The sequence below is a fragment of the Triticum aestivum genome, chromosome 7B (assembly GCF_018294505.1).
Source record: "Triticum aestivum cultivar Chinese Spring chromosome 7B, IWGSC CS RefSeq v2.1, whole genome shotgun sequence".
Taxonomy (NCBI): Eukaryota; Viridiplantae; Streptophyta; class Magnoliopsida; order Poales; family Poaceae; genus Triticum; species Triticum aestivum.
The window spans coordinates 469,124,721-469,145,445 of record NC_057813.1 but is presented as its reverse complement, the minus strand read 5'-3'; the positions used below and the strand labels follow the sequence as shown (position 1 = coordinate 469,145,445).

Sequence of the window (20,725 nt, the reverse complement as noted above, 5' to 3'; positions counted from 1 at the left end):
AGGCCAAATAAGCCCAAATAAAAAAGAGGCCAAAGAAGCCCACCAAAAAAATAAAAATATATAAAAAAGAGAAGAAAATATAAAAATGAGAGAAAGGGAGAGAAGGGGCAATGTTACTATCCTTTTACCACACTTGTGCTTCAAAGTAGCACCATGTTCTTCATATAGAGAGTCTCTTGAGTTATCACTTTCATATACTAGTGGGAATTTTTCATTATAGAACTTGGCTTGTATATTCTGATGATGGGCTTCCTCAAATGCCCGAGGTCTTCATGAGCAAGCAAGTTGGATGCACACCCACTTAGTTTTCAGTTTGAGTTTTCATACACTTATAGCTCGACTGCATCCGTTGCATGGCAATCCCTACTCCTCGCATTGACATCAATCGATGGGCATCTCCATAGCCCGTCGATTAGCCATGTCGATATGAGACTTTCTCCCTTTTTGTCTTCTCCACACAACCTCCACCATCATACTCTATTCCACCCATAGTGCTATATCCATGGCTTGCGGTCATGTATTGCGTGAGGGTTGAAAAAGCTGAAGCGCGTTAAAAAGTATGAGCCATTGCTTGGCTGACACCGGGACGGGCATGAGGGGTACCTTGTGTTAAGAAAAGGGAGCATACAAGACTATATGATTTTGTAGGGATAGCGTTCTTTAGCATTGATATTTCGAAAGACATGATTGTTTGTTGGGATGCCCGAAGTATTATTGTTTTTATGTCAAATGATAGACTATTGCTTTTAATCACTCGTGTCTTAATATTCATGCCATGATTAGATACATGATCAAGATTATGCTAGGTAGCATTCCACATCAAAAATTATCTTTTTTTATCATTTACCTACTCGAGGACGAGCAGGAATTAAGCTTGGGGATGTTGATACGTCTCTGTCGTATCTATAATTTTTGATTGTTCCATGCCAATATTATTCAACTTTCATATACTTTTGGCAACTTTTTATACTATTTTTGGGACTAACGTATTGATCCAGTGCCCAGTGCCAGTTCCTGTTTGTTGCATGTTTTATGTTTCTCAGAAACCCCATATCAAACGGAGTCCAAACGGGATAAAAACGGATGGAGAATATTTGTGATTTTTGGGAAGAAGAATCAACTCGAGACGGTGCCCGATGGGGCCACGAGGCAGGGGGGCGCCCCTGACCCTCGTGGGCACCCTGTAAGGCGGTTACTGCTCATCTTTGTCCGCAAGAAAGCTAATTTTCAGAGAAAAATCTTGGCGAAGGTTTCAACCCAATCGGAGTTACGGATCTCCGGATATATAAGAAACGGTGAAAGGGCAGAATCTGAGAACACAGAAACAGAGAGAGACAGATCCAATCTCGGAGGGGCTCTAGCCCCTCCCACGCCATGGGAGCCAAGGACCAGAGGGGAAACCCTTTTCCCATCTAGGGAGAAGGTCAAGGAAGAAGAAGAAGAAGGGGGGCTCTCCCCCCTTGCTTCCGGTGGTGCCGGAACGCCGCCGGGGGCCATCATCATCACCGCGATCTACACCAACACCTCCATCATCTTCACCAACATCTCCATCACCTTCCCCCATCTATATTCAGCGGTCCACTCTCCCGCAACCCGCTGTACCCTCTACTTGAACATGGTGCTTTATGCTTCATATTATTATCCAATGATGTGTTGCCATCCTATGATGTCTGAGTAGATTTTCGTTGTCCTACCGGTGATTGATGAATTGCTATGATTGGTTTAATTCGCTTGTGGTTATGTTGCTGTCCTATTGTTCCCTCCATGTCGCGCAAGCGTGAGGGACTCCCGCTATAGGGTGTTGCAATATGTTCATGAATCGCTTATAGTGGGTTGCTTGAGTGACAGGAGCATAAACCCGAGTAAGGGGGTTGTGGCGTATGGGATAAAGGGGACTTGATGATTTAATGCTATGGTTGGGTTTTACCTTAATGATCTTTAGTAGTTGTGGATGCTTGCTAGAGTTCCAATCATAAGTGCATATGATCCAAGAAGAGAAAGTATGTTAGCTTATGCCTCTCCCACATAAAACTTGCTATCGGTCTAGTAAAGTAGTCAATTGCTTAGGGACAATTTCACAACTCCTACCACCACTTTGCCACACTCGCTATATTTACTTTATTGTTTCTTTATCTAAACAGATCCTACTTTTTATTTACGTGCTTTTTATTATCTTGCAAACCTATCCAACAACACCTACAAGGTACTTCTAGTTTCTTACTTGTTCTAGGTAAAGCGAACGCTAAGCGTGTGTAGAGTTGTATCGGTGGTCGATAGAACTTGAGGGAATATTTGTTCTACCTTTAGCTCCTCCTTGGGTTCGACACTCTTACTTATCGAAAGGGGCTACAATTGATCCCCTATACTTGTGGGTTATCAGGGGGTTCCGGTAACCTCGTGGTACTCCAAAAATAGCCGAATCACTCCAGAACCATTTTGGTATCCGAATATAACCTTCCAATATATCAATCTTTATGTCTCGACCATTTCGAGACTCCTCCTCATGTCCGTGATCTCATCCGGGACTCCGAACAATCTTTGGTCATCAAATCACATAACTCATAATACAAATCGTCATCGAACATTAAGCGTGTGGACCCTACGGGTTCGAGAACTAAGTAGACATGACTGAGACATATCCCCGGTCAATAACCAATAGCGGAACCTGGATGCTCATATTGGCTCATGCATATTCTACGCAGATCTTTATCGGTCAAACCGCATAACAACATATGTTGTTTCCTTTGTCATCGGTATGTTACTTGCCCGAGATTCGATCGTCGGTATCATCATACCTAGTTCAATCTCATTACCGGCAAGTCTCTTTACTCGCTCCATAATGCATCATCCTGCAACTAACTCATTAGACACATTGCTTGCAAGGCTTATAGTGCTGTGCATTACCGAGAGGACCCAAAGATACCTCTCTGATACACGGAGTGATAAATCCTAATCTTGATCTATGCCAACCCAACAAACACCTTCAGAGACACATGTAGAGCATCTTTATGATCACCCAGTTACGTTGTGACGTTTGATAGCACACAAGGTGTTCCTTCGGTATTAGGGAGTTGCATAATCTCATAGTCGGAGGAACATGTATAAGTCATGAATAAAGCAATAGCAATAAAACTAAACAATCATTATGCCAAGCTAATGGATGGGTCTTTGTCCATCACATCATTCTCTAATGATGTGATCCCATTCATCGAATGACAACACATGTCTATGGCTAGAAAACTTAACCATCTTTGATTAACGAGCTAGTCAAGTAGAGGCATACTAGGGACACTATGTTTGTCTATGTAGTCACACCTATACGAAGTTTCCGATTAATACAATTCTAGCATGAATAATAAAAATTTATCATGATATAAGGAAATATAAATAACAACTTTATTATTGCCTCTAGGGCATATTTCCTTCAAACTTTGTCCCCCATAAAGTGCCAGTGCTTCTTATAGACGACCGAGGGCATGCCATTCGGTCCCGGAGCCTTCAGACCCCCAATGTGATCAAGCGCGGCCTTGACCTCCTCTCTAGTAACCTCAGCTTCTAGGATGGCCCTCATGGCATCAGTGACACGGGGTTGGACTTTGTTGATAAGCTCAGTTAATCGGTTGACACCAGAGGTAGTGAAGAGGTCCTGAAAAAAAGAACAGACATAATTATTAAGCTCCTCCCCTTCTTTCACCTCGGAACCATCCTCCTTCCTCAACTTCTTAATCCTATTCGCCTCTCTCCTAGCTGACGCTACTGCCATGAAGTATTTCGTGCTTTTGTTCCCATCATGCAGCCAAGTAACGTGTGAGTACTGCTTTGCTTTCGTGTTCTTTTTGTCTTCGAGCTCCTCAAGAAAACACCTCAACATTCCCTCCTCCCTGACTTTTGCTTCCGGGACCGGCACCCTCATGCATTTCTCCAATGCACGCCTAGTTTCTCTCAAACATTCTTCCAATTCTCCCGCCACCTCCTTGCCCCATCTCCTCATCCTTCCAGCCACATTCTTCATGGCAGTTGCAACGTCACCTCGATCCTTCAAACACCCTTCCTCCCACGCTCCTTGCACCTCAGCACTACACCCTTCTTCCTGGAGCCACCAAGCCTCAAAACGAAAGCCACGGTCGCCTCCCCCTTCCTTTCTGGTGACACCATCTGTGCAGACAATGACGGGTCGATGGTCGGAGTGTCATGGGGCACCGTTAAACACTGTGAAATCCGGAAACCACTCGCACCACCTTACGTTTGCTGTCGCTCTGTCTAGACGTTCACAAATATATGTGTCTACCACCTTATTGTGATTCCTCCAAGTGAATTTATCCCCTTCAAAACCCAGGTCACTTAAGTCACATGCCTCCAGAAACTCCCTAAAATTATCCATGTATCGCTGGTGTCGATCCGCCCCGCCAATCTTCTCATCGCATGTCAAAATTGCATTGAAATCTCCCAAACACAGCCAGGGGCTGTTGGAGATATGCCCTAGAGGAAATCATGTATGATGATATTTCCTATGTGTTTATGAATAAAGATAGTCCTTGGATATTATCAATGATGTGTATCAGCAAGTACGTGACTTGTTTGTGGGACTATGCATTGTATGATGACTGTCCTAAAAGGTCCCTAGTCGAAAGGGCTGTGTGGACGCGCAGCCGACTAGACTAGCATATGACACGGTCGATGGCTTGGTCTCACTAGCCACGGAGCATTGGATGCTAAAAGGATAATATGGACTTGGAAAGGTCTGTTCGGATACGACGTAGTCGGATCCGAGTCGAGAAAAGGTCCGAGTCGAACAGACCCAACTATGAGACACAGTGATATGTCATCTGTGAGTCTCTAGTACAACATACATTCTATGTCCTAAGACCTGAGCTGATGCATGTACTCGGGATGGTGACAGACTTGCTTTGGGCCGACCAAACGCTATTCCGTGACTGGGTAGTTACAAAGGTAGGTTTCGGGTTTGTCCAGTCCCATGCTGCGAGACATGGTCGAGCAAGATGGGATTTGCCCCTCCGATCAGGAGAGATATACTCTGGGCCCCTCGTGTGATCCGACCAGGATAAGCATGGCCATGCGACGGGGATTATGAGATAATCCAGTTTGTGGTCCGTATCACTGGAACGAGAAAGAGGTCGGGCTAGCATAAGGATGACAGTCTCGCCTTGAGCCTGACAACATATATCGTGAGGCAAAGGGAATAGAAGTGTGACATGTTGTACAGGTTCGCCTAACCAGCTTCATAGTCTGCTTGGTGGTCGGCACACCTTGCTAGAGGCCGCTACCAACCGTGCAGGTCGGAGGTGATCCGAACTGCGACCAAGCCGACTTGAAACTAAGGGGTCGCGCGCTTAAGGGAAGGAACCTACGAGGTCGGATACGAGGACACTGGTCGGATGTGATCTGATCTGTATTCGGATTGTGGCCGAGTAGACTTGTGGGCTTTAGGGTCCGTGCGAGGCCCAAGTGTTGAGCCCGCGACGGACGCCTATATAAAGTGGAGGTATGGCACACTCATGCGGTTGATCGCTTCGGCGCTGCGACTAGGGTTTGCATGTGTTGCGAATAGCCACCTCCACTCGCCGCCGACTGTGTGATCGGACCTAGCAGTCCGCCGCACGGTGTTCCTCCTGCACGCGCGGATACCGTTAGAGGCGGTGCACTTGCGCCGCTCCGGCAAACTTGTACGTGGGATCGAACAACCAGCTGCTCGAGGGAGATCGGACGAGGAGGAGACGATCCACGCAGACGCGCTGCCCCAACTCTTCTTCCGCTGCACGGCACTGCGCGTCTAGTGGTAACAATCTGTGATCCATCTCCCGTAGCATGTTCTTGGTTGTTCTGCGCGTAGGAATTTTTTAATTTGCAGTCGACGCACCCTACCGTAGAAGCCAACAGTGGTATCAGAGCCTCTGCTATAGGATTTGGATTCAGATTGTATGCATATTAGATATGTGGAGGTGGCATATGAGATATGTTGTCGTTGATAAGATCGGCTATGTGCACGGTTGATGTGATCAACTGCACATGGGGATCGTTGAGGCTATGTTTTCTGTCAATCGGGAGCGCCGTGTATTTCGTACCCGACACACAAACCGGTAGAATGCGATTCTATGCACAACTTTGTTTTGCAGGTTTGATGTGAATAGTATGGCTCATGTGTATGTGATGCATGTGTGTAATTTATACGTGGCCTGCGTGTCATGTTTGTCAGCCGGTCGGAGCCAAAGTGCTGTCATTATATTGTATAATGACCTGCGTGTCGACTTGTGACTCTATGTAAATTCATTACTAGTTGTAGTAGTTGGATAATAGAGATAAGGTTGGTGGCTTGGCGTCCCGGCGTGACAAACAAGATGGAGTTCCTAGATGGTCATCGGAGTCGGAGCCGACCTGGAAGAACGTCCATGAAGGAGCCATACTATTTCACAATATGTGCTATATTTATGATTGTTATGCTTCTTTGTTTCTATGCATGTTAGAATGGTAGAAATATCCCTCATGAATATCAAGTAAAGTGCCATTCCCAATGTTGCACCTTTGCACGTCAAGTACGTCTAGTAGTGGGCTCATAAAATTGGGGTGCTGCTGGATGTCCTTGAACTGAAGGGTTCGTGTCGGACACGGACATGCACTACATCAGGTTAACTTGACAAGGCTCTCAAAACGGTTTTGGGCCTTGTGGCAAAGAAGGTTGGGAGCCGGGGTATGAGATACCTTCCTGACCAACAGGAGTCGTATAGAGATACAATTAGCAAGGAGTTGCTTACCGGAAGGTATGTTGACTAGTAGTGATGCTAAAAGCTCACTAGTCACATGCGCTAGTCGGATCCTGAATCACTGAGAGTTTGCGGAGGGATGCCAACTTCAGTGGGAGTATTTCTGTTTAGGCTAGAATTACTCTACATAAACACATTGCTTAGTGATTGCATATTTTTTGTTGTAGATCAATGGCACCACCTGCTCAACCCAACTTTGCATTGAAATCAATTCTGGAAAAGGATAAACTGAATGGAACAAACTTTACCACCTGGTATAGAAATCTGAGAATTGTTCTCAAGCATGATAAAATGGAACATGTTCTAGAGGATCCACTTCCAGAGGAACCTGCTGATAATGCTAATGCCACAACTAAGAATGCCTACCAGAAACTCGTTGATGAATCAACGGAGAACAGCTGTCTGATGTTGGCTTGTATGGAGCCCAATTTGCAACAGCATTTCAAAAATGTTGAGGCTTACGATATGATCGAGAGTCTCAAGAGCATGTTTCAGACACAAGCTAGGACCAAAAGGTTCAACGTCTGGCGATCCTTGATGGATTGCAAGCTGAACGAAGGTGATCCACTGAGCCCACATGTGATCAAGATGATCGATATGTGCAAGCTTTGGATCGTTTGGGCTTCCCGCTCTTGGATGAGCTAGCTACTGATGTTGTTCTGGGTTCTCTTCCGCCCAGCTATGGGACGTTCATCTCGAACTATCATATGCATGGCATGGATAAGAAGCTCACTGAATTGCATGGGATGCTCAAAGTGGCAGAGCAGGATATTAAGAAAGGCACGCATCAACTGTTGATGGTGCAAAAATTGGCTAAGTTCAAGAAGAGTTGGTCCAAGAAAAAGGCTAAGGCAAAGGGCACGGAGATGGTAACCTCCGCCACTGCGCCAAAGTCTGGACCGGACTCGAAGACCGTTTGCTTTCACTGCAAGGAGACCGGTCACTGGAAGAGGAACTGTAGAAAGTGGCTTGCAGAGCATGGCAAGAAGGCCGGAAATGCTTCTTCAGCAAAAGGTACACTTGTTGCATATGTTATAGACATTTACCTTGCTGACATACCTAGTAGCTCTTGGGTATTTGATACCGGATCGGTTGTTCATATTTGCAACTCGATGCAGGGGCTGGTAAGAACTAGGCGTGTGGCACAAGGGGAGATTGACATCAGGGTCGGCAACAAAGCAAGAGTTGCTGTGTTGGAGGTCGGCACGATGCAGCTCCAGCTTCCTTTCGGATTCATAATGGAATTGAATAATTGTTATTACATTCCTGCACTTAGTCGGAACATTATTTCTGCCTCATGTTTGATGAGTCAAGGTTATGAATTCAATTTAAAGGACAATGGTCGTTCAATATTTTTGAATGGTATGTTCCACGGCTATGCACCCATTGTTGATGGGCTATTTATATTGAATCTAGAACAGGAACCGGTCTATAACATGAATGTCAAGAGGCATAAGCCTAATGAGTTAAATCTGACATACTTCTGGCATTGCCGGCTTGGACACATTAGTCTGAAACGCATGAAGAAGCTCCATGATGATGGGCTCCTAACTTCGTCCGACTTTGGGTCGTTCGAGACATGTGAATCATTCTTGCTCGGCAAGATGACTAAGTCTCCTTTCGCAAAGAGTTGCGAGAGAGCGTCTGAGCTATTGGAACTCATACATAGTGATGTGTGTGGTCCAATGAGCACAACTGCCAGAGGTGGCTATCAGTACTTCATGACTTTTACCGATGACTTGAGTAGATATGGATATATCTATTTAATGAGGCACAAGTCGGACACTTTTGAAAAGTTCAAAGAGTTTCAGAACGAGGTTGAGAATCAGTTCAGCAAGACTATAAAGCTTCTGCGATCTGATCGTTGAGGTGAGTACATGAGCCAGGAGTTTGATGATCATCTGAAAAGTCGAGGTATAGTAGCTCAGCTCACACCTCCAGGTACGCCATAGAGAAACGGCATGTCGGAACGGAGGAATAGGACCTTGTTGGACATGGTTCGGTCTATGATGAGCAAATTGGATTTACCCTTGTCATTCTGGGGATACGCTCTAGAAACTGCAGCTTTCACACTTAATAGGGTACCATCAAAATCCGTAGACAAGACACCACATGAAATGTGGGCCGGGAAGAGTCCCAGTTTGTCTTTTCTAAAGATTTGGGGTTGCGAAGCATTTGTCAAGCGACTTATGTCAGACAAGCTTACACCTAAGTCGGATAAATGCATATTTGTGGGATATCCGAGGGAAACCTTGGGATATAACTGCTACAACCGGGAAGAGAACAAAGTGTTTGTTCCTCGGAACGGGGTTTTCCTTGAGAAAGAGTTTCTCAGTCGGGAGGCCAGTGGGAGGACGGTTCGACTCGAAGAAATTCGAGGACCACTCGGGGACGGCTCGGCTGGTGATGAGATCATACCGGAGTCAGTCAGGGAACCTGTAGTGGAAGCGGCACCAGAACCACGGAGGTCGGAAAGATTGCACAGAGTGCGTGATGTATTGTTGCTAGAAAGCGATGAGCCGGCCACGTATGCAGAAGCGATGGTGAGCCCGGACTCCGAGGCATGGCTTGAGGCCATGAGATCCGAGTTAAAGTCCATGGATGAGAATCAAGTCTGGGACTTGGTTGATCCGCCACCTGGCGTAACTTCCATTGGTTGCAAATGGGTCTTTAAGAAGAAAAACGATGTGGATGGAAATGTTCAGATACACAAAGCTCGGCGTGTCGCTAAAGGTTATGGACAAGTTCAAGGAATTGACTACGACGAGACTTACTCACCGGTAGCGATGCTGAAATCGGTGAGGATCGTACTAGCTATAGCTGCATATTTCGATTACGAGATATGGCAGATGGATGTCAAAACGGCTTTCCTTCATGGAAATTTAACCGAGGACGTATATATGATACAACCCGAGGGTTTTGTCGATCCGACTAGCACTAGTAAGGTATGCAAGCTCAAGAGATCCATTTATGGGTTGAAGCAAGCATCTCGGAGTTGGAACATTTGTTTTGATGAGGTCGTCACTGGTCTCGGTTTCATCAAAAGTGAAGAGGACTCTTGTTTATAGAATAAGTTAAGTGGGAGCTCGATAGTGTTTTTGATCTTGTATGTGGATGACAAACTGTTGATCGGAAATGATGTTTCGATGTTGAATTCGGTCAAGGGATCATTGAATGGCAAGTTTTCGATGAAAGACCTTGGTGAGGCAGTGTATATTTTAGGCATCAAGATCTATAGAGATAGATCGAGGAGGCTGCTCGACTTAAGCCAGAGCACGTACATAGATAAAGTGTTGAAGTGGTTCAACATGAGTGAGGCGAAGAAAGGGTTCTTGCCACTCTCACATGGTATAAGGCTAAGCGAGACTCAGAGTCCATCGACATCTAACGAGCGAAGCAGGATGAGTAGGATTTCGTATGCCTCGGCAATCGGATCCATCATGTATGCCATGATATGTACAAGGCCTGATATGTACAAGGCCTGACGTTGCTTTTGCAATAAGCCTAACAAGTAGATACCAGGCCAACCCAGGTGAGAGTCACTGGGCAGCGGTAAAGACTATTTTGAAGTACCTAAAAAGGACTAAAGAGATGTTCCTAGTTTATGGAGGTGACGAAGAGCTCGTCGTAAGGGGTTACGCCGACACTAGTTTCCAAACCGACAGAGATGATTGTCGATCACAGTCCGGATACGTGTATGTCCTGAACGGAGGAGCAGTACACTAGATGAGTTCCAAGCAGGATACGGTGGCCGATTCTACCACAGAAGCCGAATACATTGCGGCTTGTGAAGCTGCAAAGGAATGTGTTTGGATCCGGCATTTTTTTGGATGATCTTGGTATTTTCCCAGCCTCGGTGAAACCGTTGGACCTTTATTGTGATAATTCTGGTGCCATCGCACAAGCCAAGGAGCCGAGGAATCACCACAAGGTCAGGCACATAGACCGGAAATATCACCTAATACGAAAGATCGTAAAGAATGGTTATGTAGAGTTATGCAAGATTCACACGGATGCAAATGTTGCAGATCCGTTGACTAAACCGCTTCCACAACCCAAGCATGAGGGGCACGTTAGAGCTATGGGCATTTGATGTCTATTTGATTGACTCTAGTGCAAGTGGGAGACTGTTGGAGATATGCCCTAGAGGCAATCATGTATGTTGATATTTCCGATGTGTTTATGAATAAAGATAGTCCTTGGATATTATCAATGATGTGTATCAGCAAGTACGTGACTTGTTTGTGGGACTATGCATTGTATGATGACTTTCCTAAAAGGTCCCTAGTCGAAAGGGCTGTGTGGACGCGCAGCCGACTAGACTAGCATATGACACGGTCGATGGCTTGGTCTCACTAGCCATGGAGCATTGGATGCTAACCGGATAATATGGACTTGGAAAGGTCTGTTCGAATTCGACGTAGTCGGATCCGAGTCGAGATAAGGTCCGAGTCGTACAGACCCAACTATGAGACGCAGCGATATGTCATCTGTGAGTCTCTAGTACAACATACATTCTATGTCCTAAGACCTGAGCTGACGCATGCACTCGGGATGGTGACAGACTTGCTTTGGGCCGACCAAACGCTACTCCGTGACTGGGTAGTTACAAAGGTAGGTTTCGGGTTTGTCCAGTCCCATGCTGCGAGACATGGTCGAGCAAGATGGGATTTGCCCCTCCGATCAGGAGAGATATACTCTGGGCCCCTCGTGTGATCCGACCAGGATAAGCATGGCCATGCGACAGGGATTATGAGATAATCCTGTTTGTGGTCTGCATCACTAGAACGAGAAAGAGGTCGGGCTAGCATAAGGATGACAGTATCGCCTTGAGCCTGACAACATATATCGTGAGGCAAAGGGAATAGAAGTGTGACATGTTGTACAGTTCGCCTAACCAGCTTCATAGTCTGCTTGGTGGTCGGCACACCTTGCTAGAGGTCGCTACCAACCGTGCAGGTCGGAGGTGATCCGAACTGCGACCAAGCCGACTTGAAACTAAGGGGTCGCGCGCTTAAGGGAAGGAACCTACGAGGTCGGATACGAGGACACTGGTCGGATGTGATCCGATCTGTATTCGGATTGTGGCCGAGTAGACTTGTGGGCTTTAGGGTCCGTGTGAGGCCCAAGTGTTGAGCCTGCGACGGACGCCTATATAAAGTGGAGGTGCGGCACACTCATGCGGTTGATCGCTTCGACGCTGCGACTAGGGTTTGCATGTGTTGCGAATAGCCACCTCCACTCGCCGCCGACTGTGTGATCGGACCTAGCAGTCCGCCGCACGGTGTTCCTCCTGCACGCGCGGATACCGTTAGAGGCGGTGCACTTGCGCCGCTCCGGCAATCTTGTATGTGGGATCGGACGACCGGCTGTTCGAGGGAGATCGGACGAGGAGGAGACGATCCATGTAGACGCGCTGCCCCAACTCTTCTTCCGCTGCACGGCACTGCGCGTCTAGTGGTAATGATCTATGATCCATCTCCTGTAGCATGTTCTTGGTTGTTCTACGTGTAAGAATTTTTTAATTTGCAGTCGATGCACCCTACGGTAGAACCCAACAGGGGCGTCCTTTCTGATGTTGCTGTCCAAGAATATGCAGCAGCTTCTATGTCTCCACTTTCCGCTCCATTTCAGACTCCCCATATATTCCCGTTAACCTCCAGACTCGTCCATCTTCCTCCGTGACATCCACATCAACATGCCTTCTACCATAAAATCTTAGAGCTACATTCACCCCCTCCTCTACAACAGCGCCACGCCTCGGTTTCGCCCTACCGGGTTCCAAGCAGTCATATTAGCCAAGCCCAGCGACCACCGAAACCTCTCCAATTCCTTCTCCGTTAGTTTAGTCTCCACCAAGAACAGAACATCGGGCTCCTCCGCCCTCCCCAAGTCAAGGAGGCTACGAACTGCCTGGCCGTTCCCGAGCCCCCGACAGTTCCATCCGATAAGTTTCATGGCGCCCGGCGGGGCTGCTCCTGCAGCCCGGCCGATAAATCTTCATTTGCAGCTACAATTGTGGTGTCCGTCGCCAGAATGACATCCTAAACCATCTCATCGACCTTCCCCCTCTTTCCTAACTTCTCTACTTCCTCCTCCACCCTATCCCTCTTGCCTCCCAAGATCGGAGCCACCTCCTTCCCTTCTCCTCCCAGAGCCCTATCCCTGCCCTTCTTCTTGTATCTCCTCCCACCCGACGCTTTGTCTCTCTCCCCTAATTCGTTCGTCGCGCCAAGCCTCTTGTTCTTGATCACAGACCCCGGCAACCCCTTGTGCTGGTTAGGAGCCTCGGCCGTAGCCGCCTCTTTCTATTCAGAAGAACCATCCTGCAGCACAAGTGGCCCCTATCCAAGCTCCAACTTCCTAGCATTACCTTTGCCACTCATCACGTGAGCTTTCTTGATAGGGCTTGTAACTTCCTCCTCCCTCCCTCCCTGTCCTCCCATCCCCTCCTCCACTGGATCGAGAATCACTTTTCCTCCAGGACAAACTATCACTCCCACCACTAGACCATCCGCTCGACCGGCTAAAGCCGTAATTACGGGGCCCGCTAGAGCTTCTTCCTCCACTCCTCCATGGCCGATCCTCCGTCCACCCTTTGCGATGGCCTACATCAGCCCGAAGCCACCGTCTAAATTGTGATTGTTCTCCCTTTTTCAGCTTAATAGTGCAGTCCTTCTCTCCATGACCAATAATCCCACAAGTATAGCAGAAATCCGGCAGGTATTCATATTCAAGACGACACCAGTCTTTGTCCTCCTCTTCCTCTCCACTCTCCATGGCTACCTTCCCGTTATCAGCATCCCCTTCCCTATCATCCTCCTCGTCCAGGGTGAAACCCCTCATTAATGGTTTGTCAATTTGCATCCTAATTTTGATCCGCAAGAACCTGCCAAACGCTTTCCCATCTGCCCCAGTGTCCGCCTCCACGTACTCACCAATAATGTTTCTAATGCCCTCGGCGGACTCCTCGTTCATCATACTGAGAGGTAGGTTATAAACCCTAACCCAGATTGGGATGTTGTTGTGGGCATAGTCCTCTGGTCTTTTACTCGGCACATAATCCTCTACCACCACAAGTTCTTTGTCAAACATCCATGGCCCATCCTTAATCGCCTTGCGGTTACCTGACTCCTGATGGAACGTGAAGAGGAACTGATTGACACCTATGTCCTTGCAGTCGATCCCCTTGATCGGACACCAAACCTTGCCAAGGGAGAAGCAGATCGCGTCCCGGTGAGCCAATCTCTCAGACATGACCTTGCCAACCGCCTGCATCGCCGACTCCTTCCCTTTCTCCTTAGATGAGATCCTAACCTTCACTCCCTTCTTCTCCTCCTCCGACAACTTCAGCCCCTTCAGCATCCCGGCCACACCATCCAGCGACATGATTCCTCCACCCCGCACACACCCCCCGCCCCCTCCTAGGTTTAGGTGTTTTACGACCACGCGCCCTAAGGAAGCGCGCAGAAGGACTATGGTGGATGGGACGTGGATGTGGATGGAGGAACACGACCACGATGGAGTCAGAGAGGACTAGACGGCGGCGGATCGCGAAGAACCCTAGGCAGAGAAGACCCGATCGCGATCGCCCTAGCAATCGCCTCCGGAATTCCTGGACAAAACGCCAACCGTCACTCTACGGCACGGACTCCTTGCAGAGGAAACGAGCGAGGGTATCCACGCCACCTTGGTAAGCCTGCTGAATGGTTCAACGACATGTCTTAACAATGAGTGAGTGAATCCATGCCGTTGAATTCGGAAAATGAATCTGACCATCCATGGTACCAAACCCGGCCAGGGGCAACGTGGACCTCTTGTCGCAACACGATTATTCTCTCCACTACTGCAGAGAAGACGGGTTCTGTTTGCATGTAATGCGTGCGACGTATGCATGACAGCGACGACTGGTCGCCTATGCATCGCTGCGCTTAGTTACCTCGGGAGGGGAAGAAAAATCAAAAGAATCATCTTCAGCCACGTCCGATCGTACGTCCGTCGGTCGGCGTGGTTGGTAAGACGGGCGGTGCGGATTTGCAGCGGGCACGGAATGGATCACAAATGTATGACAGATATAGACATTATAAGGAGCACGACACGATACACCATAACGGCAAGGTAGTTAAGCTAGGAAGAGTCAGGAGAAGAGGCATCATGGACCAACTCGGAGTGGTCTCGGACAGTGTAGCGCCATGGCTTCTGGCCTCGCTCCTCGCCGCCGTCGCCTTCTTCCTCCTCAAGCTCGTCAGACATGGCGGCAAGCAGGGCCGCCTTCCCCCGAGCCCCATGGCACTTCCGTTCATCGGCCACCTCCACCTCATCCGCCCGCCTCCCCACCGCGCGTTCGACCGCATCATCAACCGCTACGGCCCGCTCGTGTACCTCCGCCTCGGCCCCTCCACCCACTGCGTCGTCATCGGCTCGGCCGACGTCGCCCGCGAGGTCCTCAAGTTCGAGGGGAGCATCCCGGAGCGCCCGCTCACGGCGGTCACGCGGCACCTCGCCTACGACTCGGCCGGCTTCGCCTTCGCGCCCTACGGCCCGCACTGGCGCTTCATGAAGCGCCTCTGCATGTCGGAGCTGCTCGGCCCGCGCACCATCGAGCAGCTGCGCCCGGTCCGCGCTGCCGAGCTCGCGGGCGTCATGAGCGCCGCGGCAGAGGCGGCCGCCAAGGGCAAGACCCTGGACATGAGCAGGCAGCTCATTCGCATGTCCAACAACGCCATCATGAGGATGGTGGCGAGCGCGCTGCCGGGCGACATGGCCGACACGGCTCGGGACTGCGCCAAGAAGGTGGCGGAGCTGGTGGGCGCCTTCAACTTGGAGGACTACGTGGCGCTGTGCCGCGGCTGGGACCTGCAGGGGCTGGACCGGAAGACGCGCGACGTGCGCGACAGGTTCGACGCGCTGCTCGAATCCATGATCGGGACCAAGGAGAAGGAGCGGCGTGAGGAAGCAGACGAGACCGAGACCAAGACCAAGGACTTGCTTGACATTCTCATGGACGCGGCGGCGGACCCGGCCGCCGAGGTCAAGCTCACCCGGGACAACATCAAGGCGTTCATCATCGTGAGTGCTCCACTCTGTTCTCATGGATTAAATTGAGTTGAGCGCAGTCTCGGATAATGGTTGCTAACAACCTACTCCTATGAAACAGGACATCTTCACTGCCGGGTCGGACACGACAGCCACCACCGTGGAGTGGATGCTGGCAGATCTGCTCAACCACCCGGACTGCCTGCAGAAGCTGCGGGCGGAGCTGGATGCCGTGGTGGGCAGGTCCCGGGTGGTGGGCGAGCCGGACGTGGCCCAGATGCCGTACCTGCAGGCGGTGCTCAAGGAGACCCTGCGGCTGCGGCCGCCGGCGGTGTTCGCACAGCGGGAGGCGATCGAGCCCATACACGTCCGTGGGTACACCATCCCTGTCAAGACGTCGGTCTTCTTCAACATCTTCTCCATCGGGCGCGACGCGGCGTACTGGGAGGAGCCGCTCGAGTTCCGGCCGGAGCGGTTCATGCCCGGCGGCGCCGGCGAGGCCGTGGACCCCAAGGGGCAGCACATGCAGCTCATGCCGTTCGGGAGCGGGCGGCGCGCGTGCCCCGGCATGGGGCTGGCCATGCAGGCCGTGCCGGCGTTCCTGGCCGCGCTGGTGCAGTGTTTCGACTGGGAGGTGCCAAATCCGCCGCTGGACATGGAGGAGGAAGCGGGGCTGGTCACCGCGAGGAAACAGCCGCTCGTCCTCCTGCCCACGCAGCGCCTCCATCCACTGCCCCTTCCTTAAATGCTTCCATGGATCCCGGGTCCGAGACCCCGATTGTATCACACTCATTTTACAGAGGCTTCCTTTTTTTTTTTGAACCTGCAACGAACCACGAGAGTATCTCCGGTCCTAAACTTAATAATGGTGGTCGCGTTTTTCTAAATTTATTTTAGTCTCTTCGACGATGTGTGTTCAGTGCGAGGATTGCAAAGATGTATCAGCTGAGTTTCTTGAAAATGGTCATAGTGTAGGATGTGTGTGCATGAGTTCACGGAGGTAAGTGTATGTGCGTATGTATGAGTGTCTGTGTACATAGCGTGTTCAAATGAATAAATGTTTCTTTTTTAGCGTCATAGCTTGGTATCATCTCATTAAGTATCATATACTTAATCATCTCTTTTCGTATTTAATTGTGTGTCACATCAGCAAAAATACCTCAGTATTCCTTTTTCGCATAGAAATATGTATCTCATTTATATCATATATATCATAATACAAGCCACATAGACACCGACATGACAAAACTAAAAGGACAACAAAACGATAGTCTTTGGAACACCAGCTAAAAAGAAAAATTACAATTAAGACCGAAGAATCCCCTGAGCTTGACACCAACGTCACTCACCTGCATCTCGCACCACCACGAGAGCCACCAAAGAAATAAAATGACGGATCACCTCCTCACCCGAGCTCGACGCGGCTCCATCATTGATATGCAGTTTTGTGGACCCCCAAGATGGCTCACCACAGGCGAAGTCATTGCCATTGAACGAATCAGACCGGGGCAACACCCCGAACACGCCATCAGACTCCATATTTGTCACCCCCACACGACTAAGATGCCGGAGGAGGAAACCATACCTGCCAGTCACAAACCACGAATCCAACACGCGATCCACCATCTTTTAGATGTCGCCGATGTAGACCAAAATCTGCGTCTTCTCCTGGACTACCTCCTAAGCTCCCGGCCAACGCTGGAGCAAACGTCGTCGCCGCCATGCCATCCTTGAGATGATCGCCTCGTCGGGAAAGGATTTGTAGCTTCTTTATTCGGTGCCGCCATCGCCTCCGCCAAAGCTAACAACTAGGGCATAAAACATGAAGCTACAAGATCAACAAGCATGGATCTGGCGACCATCCTCACCACTGACGCTTGAGTCCGTCCGTGAAGGGGAGCCTGGGGAGGACGGCGGTGGAAGGAAACTCTCCTAGCAGGTGCCGACATCGCCTTTTCTCTCTTTGTGGGGAAGAAAGAAAAGCGAGATGTTTCAATGTTATTGCTACCTATACTACACTACACCCATCCTGACTAGCCTCAGCCTAGGATTGTGAAACTCTGAAGGGACTGAAATGGAGAATTGACAAGTTAACAAAAGAATTAGACAAACTGAGGTGTGGCCCTTTGAATGTGGAATCCTGCTCTCGGCAAAAGGAACTTATTGTGCTCATTGATAATCTTTTGGATCAAGAAGACATTTTACGGTTACAAAGAGGTCGAGCAAATTGGTTGATGCACGGGGACCATAATACCTCTTTTCTCAATAATGTGGCCATGACCAGGAAAAAAGAAATCACATTAAGAAACTTCTTGATGATTCTAGGGTTCGTCGGCAAGGTACGGAATTAAAGCTTTCCACCTCAGAAATTTTGCAACCTAACCAGGAGATTTTGTCCTTTGTTCGGAGAAGAGTGTCTACTGAGATGAAAAACACCCTCCTTACTCCTTATAATGTTGAAGATGTCTATAAGGCTTTGTTCGATATTGGTGATTTAAAAGTCCCAATACCAAATGGGCTTAACGCTATTTTCATAAAAAAATTTGGCCCATGTTAGGGGACGATCTTATTGAGGAGGTTTTGCAAGTGGTTAATACTTGTACTATTCCATCTAGTTGGAATGACATGGCGATTGTGACACCCCTAAGGTTAATTCTCTAGAAAAGGTAACCCAATTTAGGCCGATCAGCTTGTGTAGTGCGGTGTATAAAATAATTGCAAAATAGTGGCTTCTGATTTGAAGGTTTTCCTACCTCATATTATTAGTCTGACTCAAAGTGCTTTCGCGACTGAAAGATTGATTCCTGATAGGGTTTTAGTGGCTTACGAGTGCTTCAATACAATTAAGAATAGAGAGAAGGCAAAGAGGCCCTGTGTGCTATAAAACTTGATATGCACAAAGCTTATGACTGGGTTGAATGGCCTTTCCTGAAGGAGATTATGCTGAAACTAGGCTTCCATGAGAACTGGGTAAATTTTATTATGGAATGTGTTTCCACTGTTAAATACCGAATTTGTTTTAGTGTGGAGGAAAGTGAATGTTTTCACCCTACAAGGGGTTTAAGGCATGGAGATCCTCTGTCTCCTTATTTTCTTGTTATGTACGGAGGGTCTGACTACTCTATTGACACATGTGAAGGAAAATGGAAATTTCAGGAGTGCAAGTTTGCAGAGATGCCCCACCTTTTACCAATCTTCTCTTTGCTGATGACGCATGATACTTATCAAAGCTAATTTGCACAATGTAGAGGTGTTGAAATAAGTTCCCGATTCACATTGCATTGCCTCGGGGCAGATGGTTGATGCGTCTCAAACATATATTTAATTTGTGATTGTTTCATGCTATTATAATATCACTTTTGGATACTTATCATAGCAATTTTACTATTTTTCTTGAGTAACCTATTAATTTAGTGCATAGAGCCAGTTGTTGTTTTCTGCATGGTTGGAACTTTTTGAAAATCAGTGTCTATAGAGGTAAAAAAACCTAGGGGTTTAATATAATATTTTTTCCAAGACATGAGGAGTGTAGAAAGTGCTAGAAGCTGCGGGGCACCCATGGGCCCCATGCGGCCAGGGGGTGTAACGACCAGACCTCAGACGGTCAAGTCTCTGTGCATCAGTGTCATCCCTGGATCGGTAATGCTGACACGCACAGTACTCGAGGAATTATAACAGAGTTTCAATCACACACTTATTACATTGAGTCCTCATAAAGAGTATGATTACAAAAATATCATGGCTGAAGGCCATCTAAACTAGATAACTGCGGAAGCTTCGAAGGTAAATGAGTCCATCAACTCCAATGGCATAGCTGAGTGCAAAACAACGACCTATCGCACCTTATTCGTCGTCTGAGTAGTCTGCAACATAAGACGTTGCAACCCGAAACGGGTCAGCACATGGAATATGCTGGCATAGTTACACTGTAAAGCAATGAAATGCAAGAGCTATATCTACATGCAATATTTGGCTGGTGGAGGCTGTAAGTTTCATGATTTTGCATAAAGCTAGTTTTTCCCTACAACAAAGGATTAAATTTATTTAACTACTCCCATGTTGCCCATTATTTGAGAAGGTAACCCCTACTCAAATCCCAATGAAAAGTATCATCGTTAATCCAACTCAATTTAATTAAAGGAGCGTGATGAGATCACATCAATAGATTCAAGTACTAGATACTTAAGATGTCCATAACCGGGGACACAGCTAACCATGATTAGTTTATACACTCTGCAGAGGTTTGCGCACTTTTCCCCACAAGACTCGACCGCATCCATGATCGGATGATCGAGACATAGCCTTTCTGAAGCATTAACTCTCTACTCCGGGTAGACAGTACCATCCTACTTTCCCCTACATCTGCTAGTCTATCTCTTCAAGAGCTCACGCAACTTAGTCAACTATGCAGAGCCCATAATGGCTTGTGGCTGCACATGGGAGTTTCTAGCATGAATAATCTTATGATCCCTTTGACCCTAGGTGGCATTCCATAGGATAATCACACGGGTACTCCGGGATTTCCAAAAACAGGCAACACTGGTTCCCCAGGTGCCTCAACCAATCCACCCAGATGTATATTAAAGTTGCCACCTTAATGTTATCCATGATTAAATAACTCTCAAACTTCCATGTGTGAATCACCATCCAATCCCCGTCTACGAGCATGGCTAAGCAATAATAAGCATAACGTATATTTTCGGGGTGATCAACAGGTATTAGGTTCCTACCTCAAGCACTACAACCAAAACCACATGTTCCCAATCCCACTCATGCAAATATTTGAGGAACAATACTAATGCATAGTAAAAACTAGGTATAAAAGAGTATGATCAAAGTGTAACTTGCCTTGCTGACGATCTGCAAACTCTAGAGATTCGTAGTAACAAGCTTCACACTCCAGGAAATCT

The 20,725-nt window shown here is 48.0% G+C and overlaps 1 protein-coding gene across 1 annotated transcript; it reads left to right on the top strand.

Moving 5' to 3' along the window:
• The first annotated feature begins 14,879 nt into the window (after positions 1-14,879).
• LOC123161472 (cytochrome P450 93G2) lies at positions 14,880-16,892 on the top strand. Its single transcript, XM_044579308.1, has 2 exons — positions 14,880-15,848; positions 15,937-16,892. Exons 1-2 carry the CDS (start codon positions 14,934-14,936, stop codon positions 16,558-16,560), a joined length of 1,539 nt encoding a protein of 512 aa, XP_044435243.1. The 5' UTR covers positions 14,880-14,933; the 3' UTR covers positions 16,561-16,892.
• Positions 16,893-20,725: the final 3,833 nt, after the last annotated feature.

What these genes read in the sequence shown, in the direction of transcription:
- LOC123161472 (XM_044579308.1), top strand. Translation starts at nt 14,934, where the DNA reads ATGGACCAACTCGGAGTGGTCTCGGACAGTGTAGCGCCATGGCTTCTG. An exon ending in ACATCAAGGCGTTCATCATC is followed by an intron (nt 15,849 to 15,936) that starts GTGAGTGCTCCA and finishes CCTATGAAACAG; the next exon opens with GACATCTTCACTGCCGGGTC.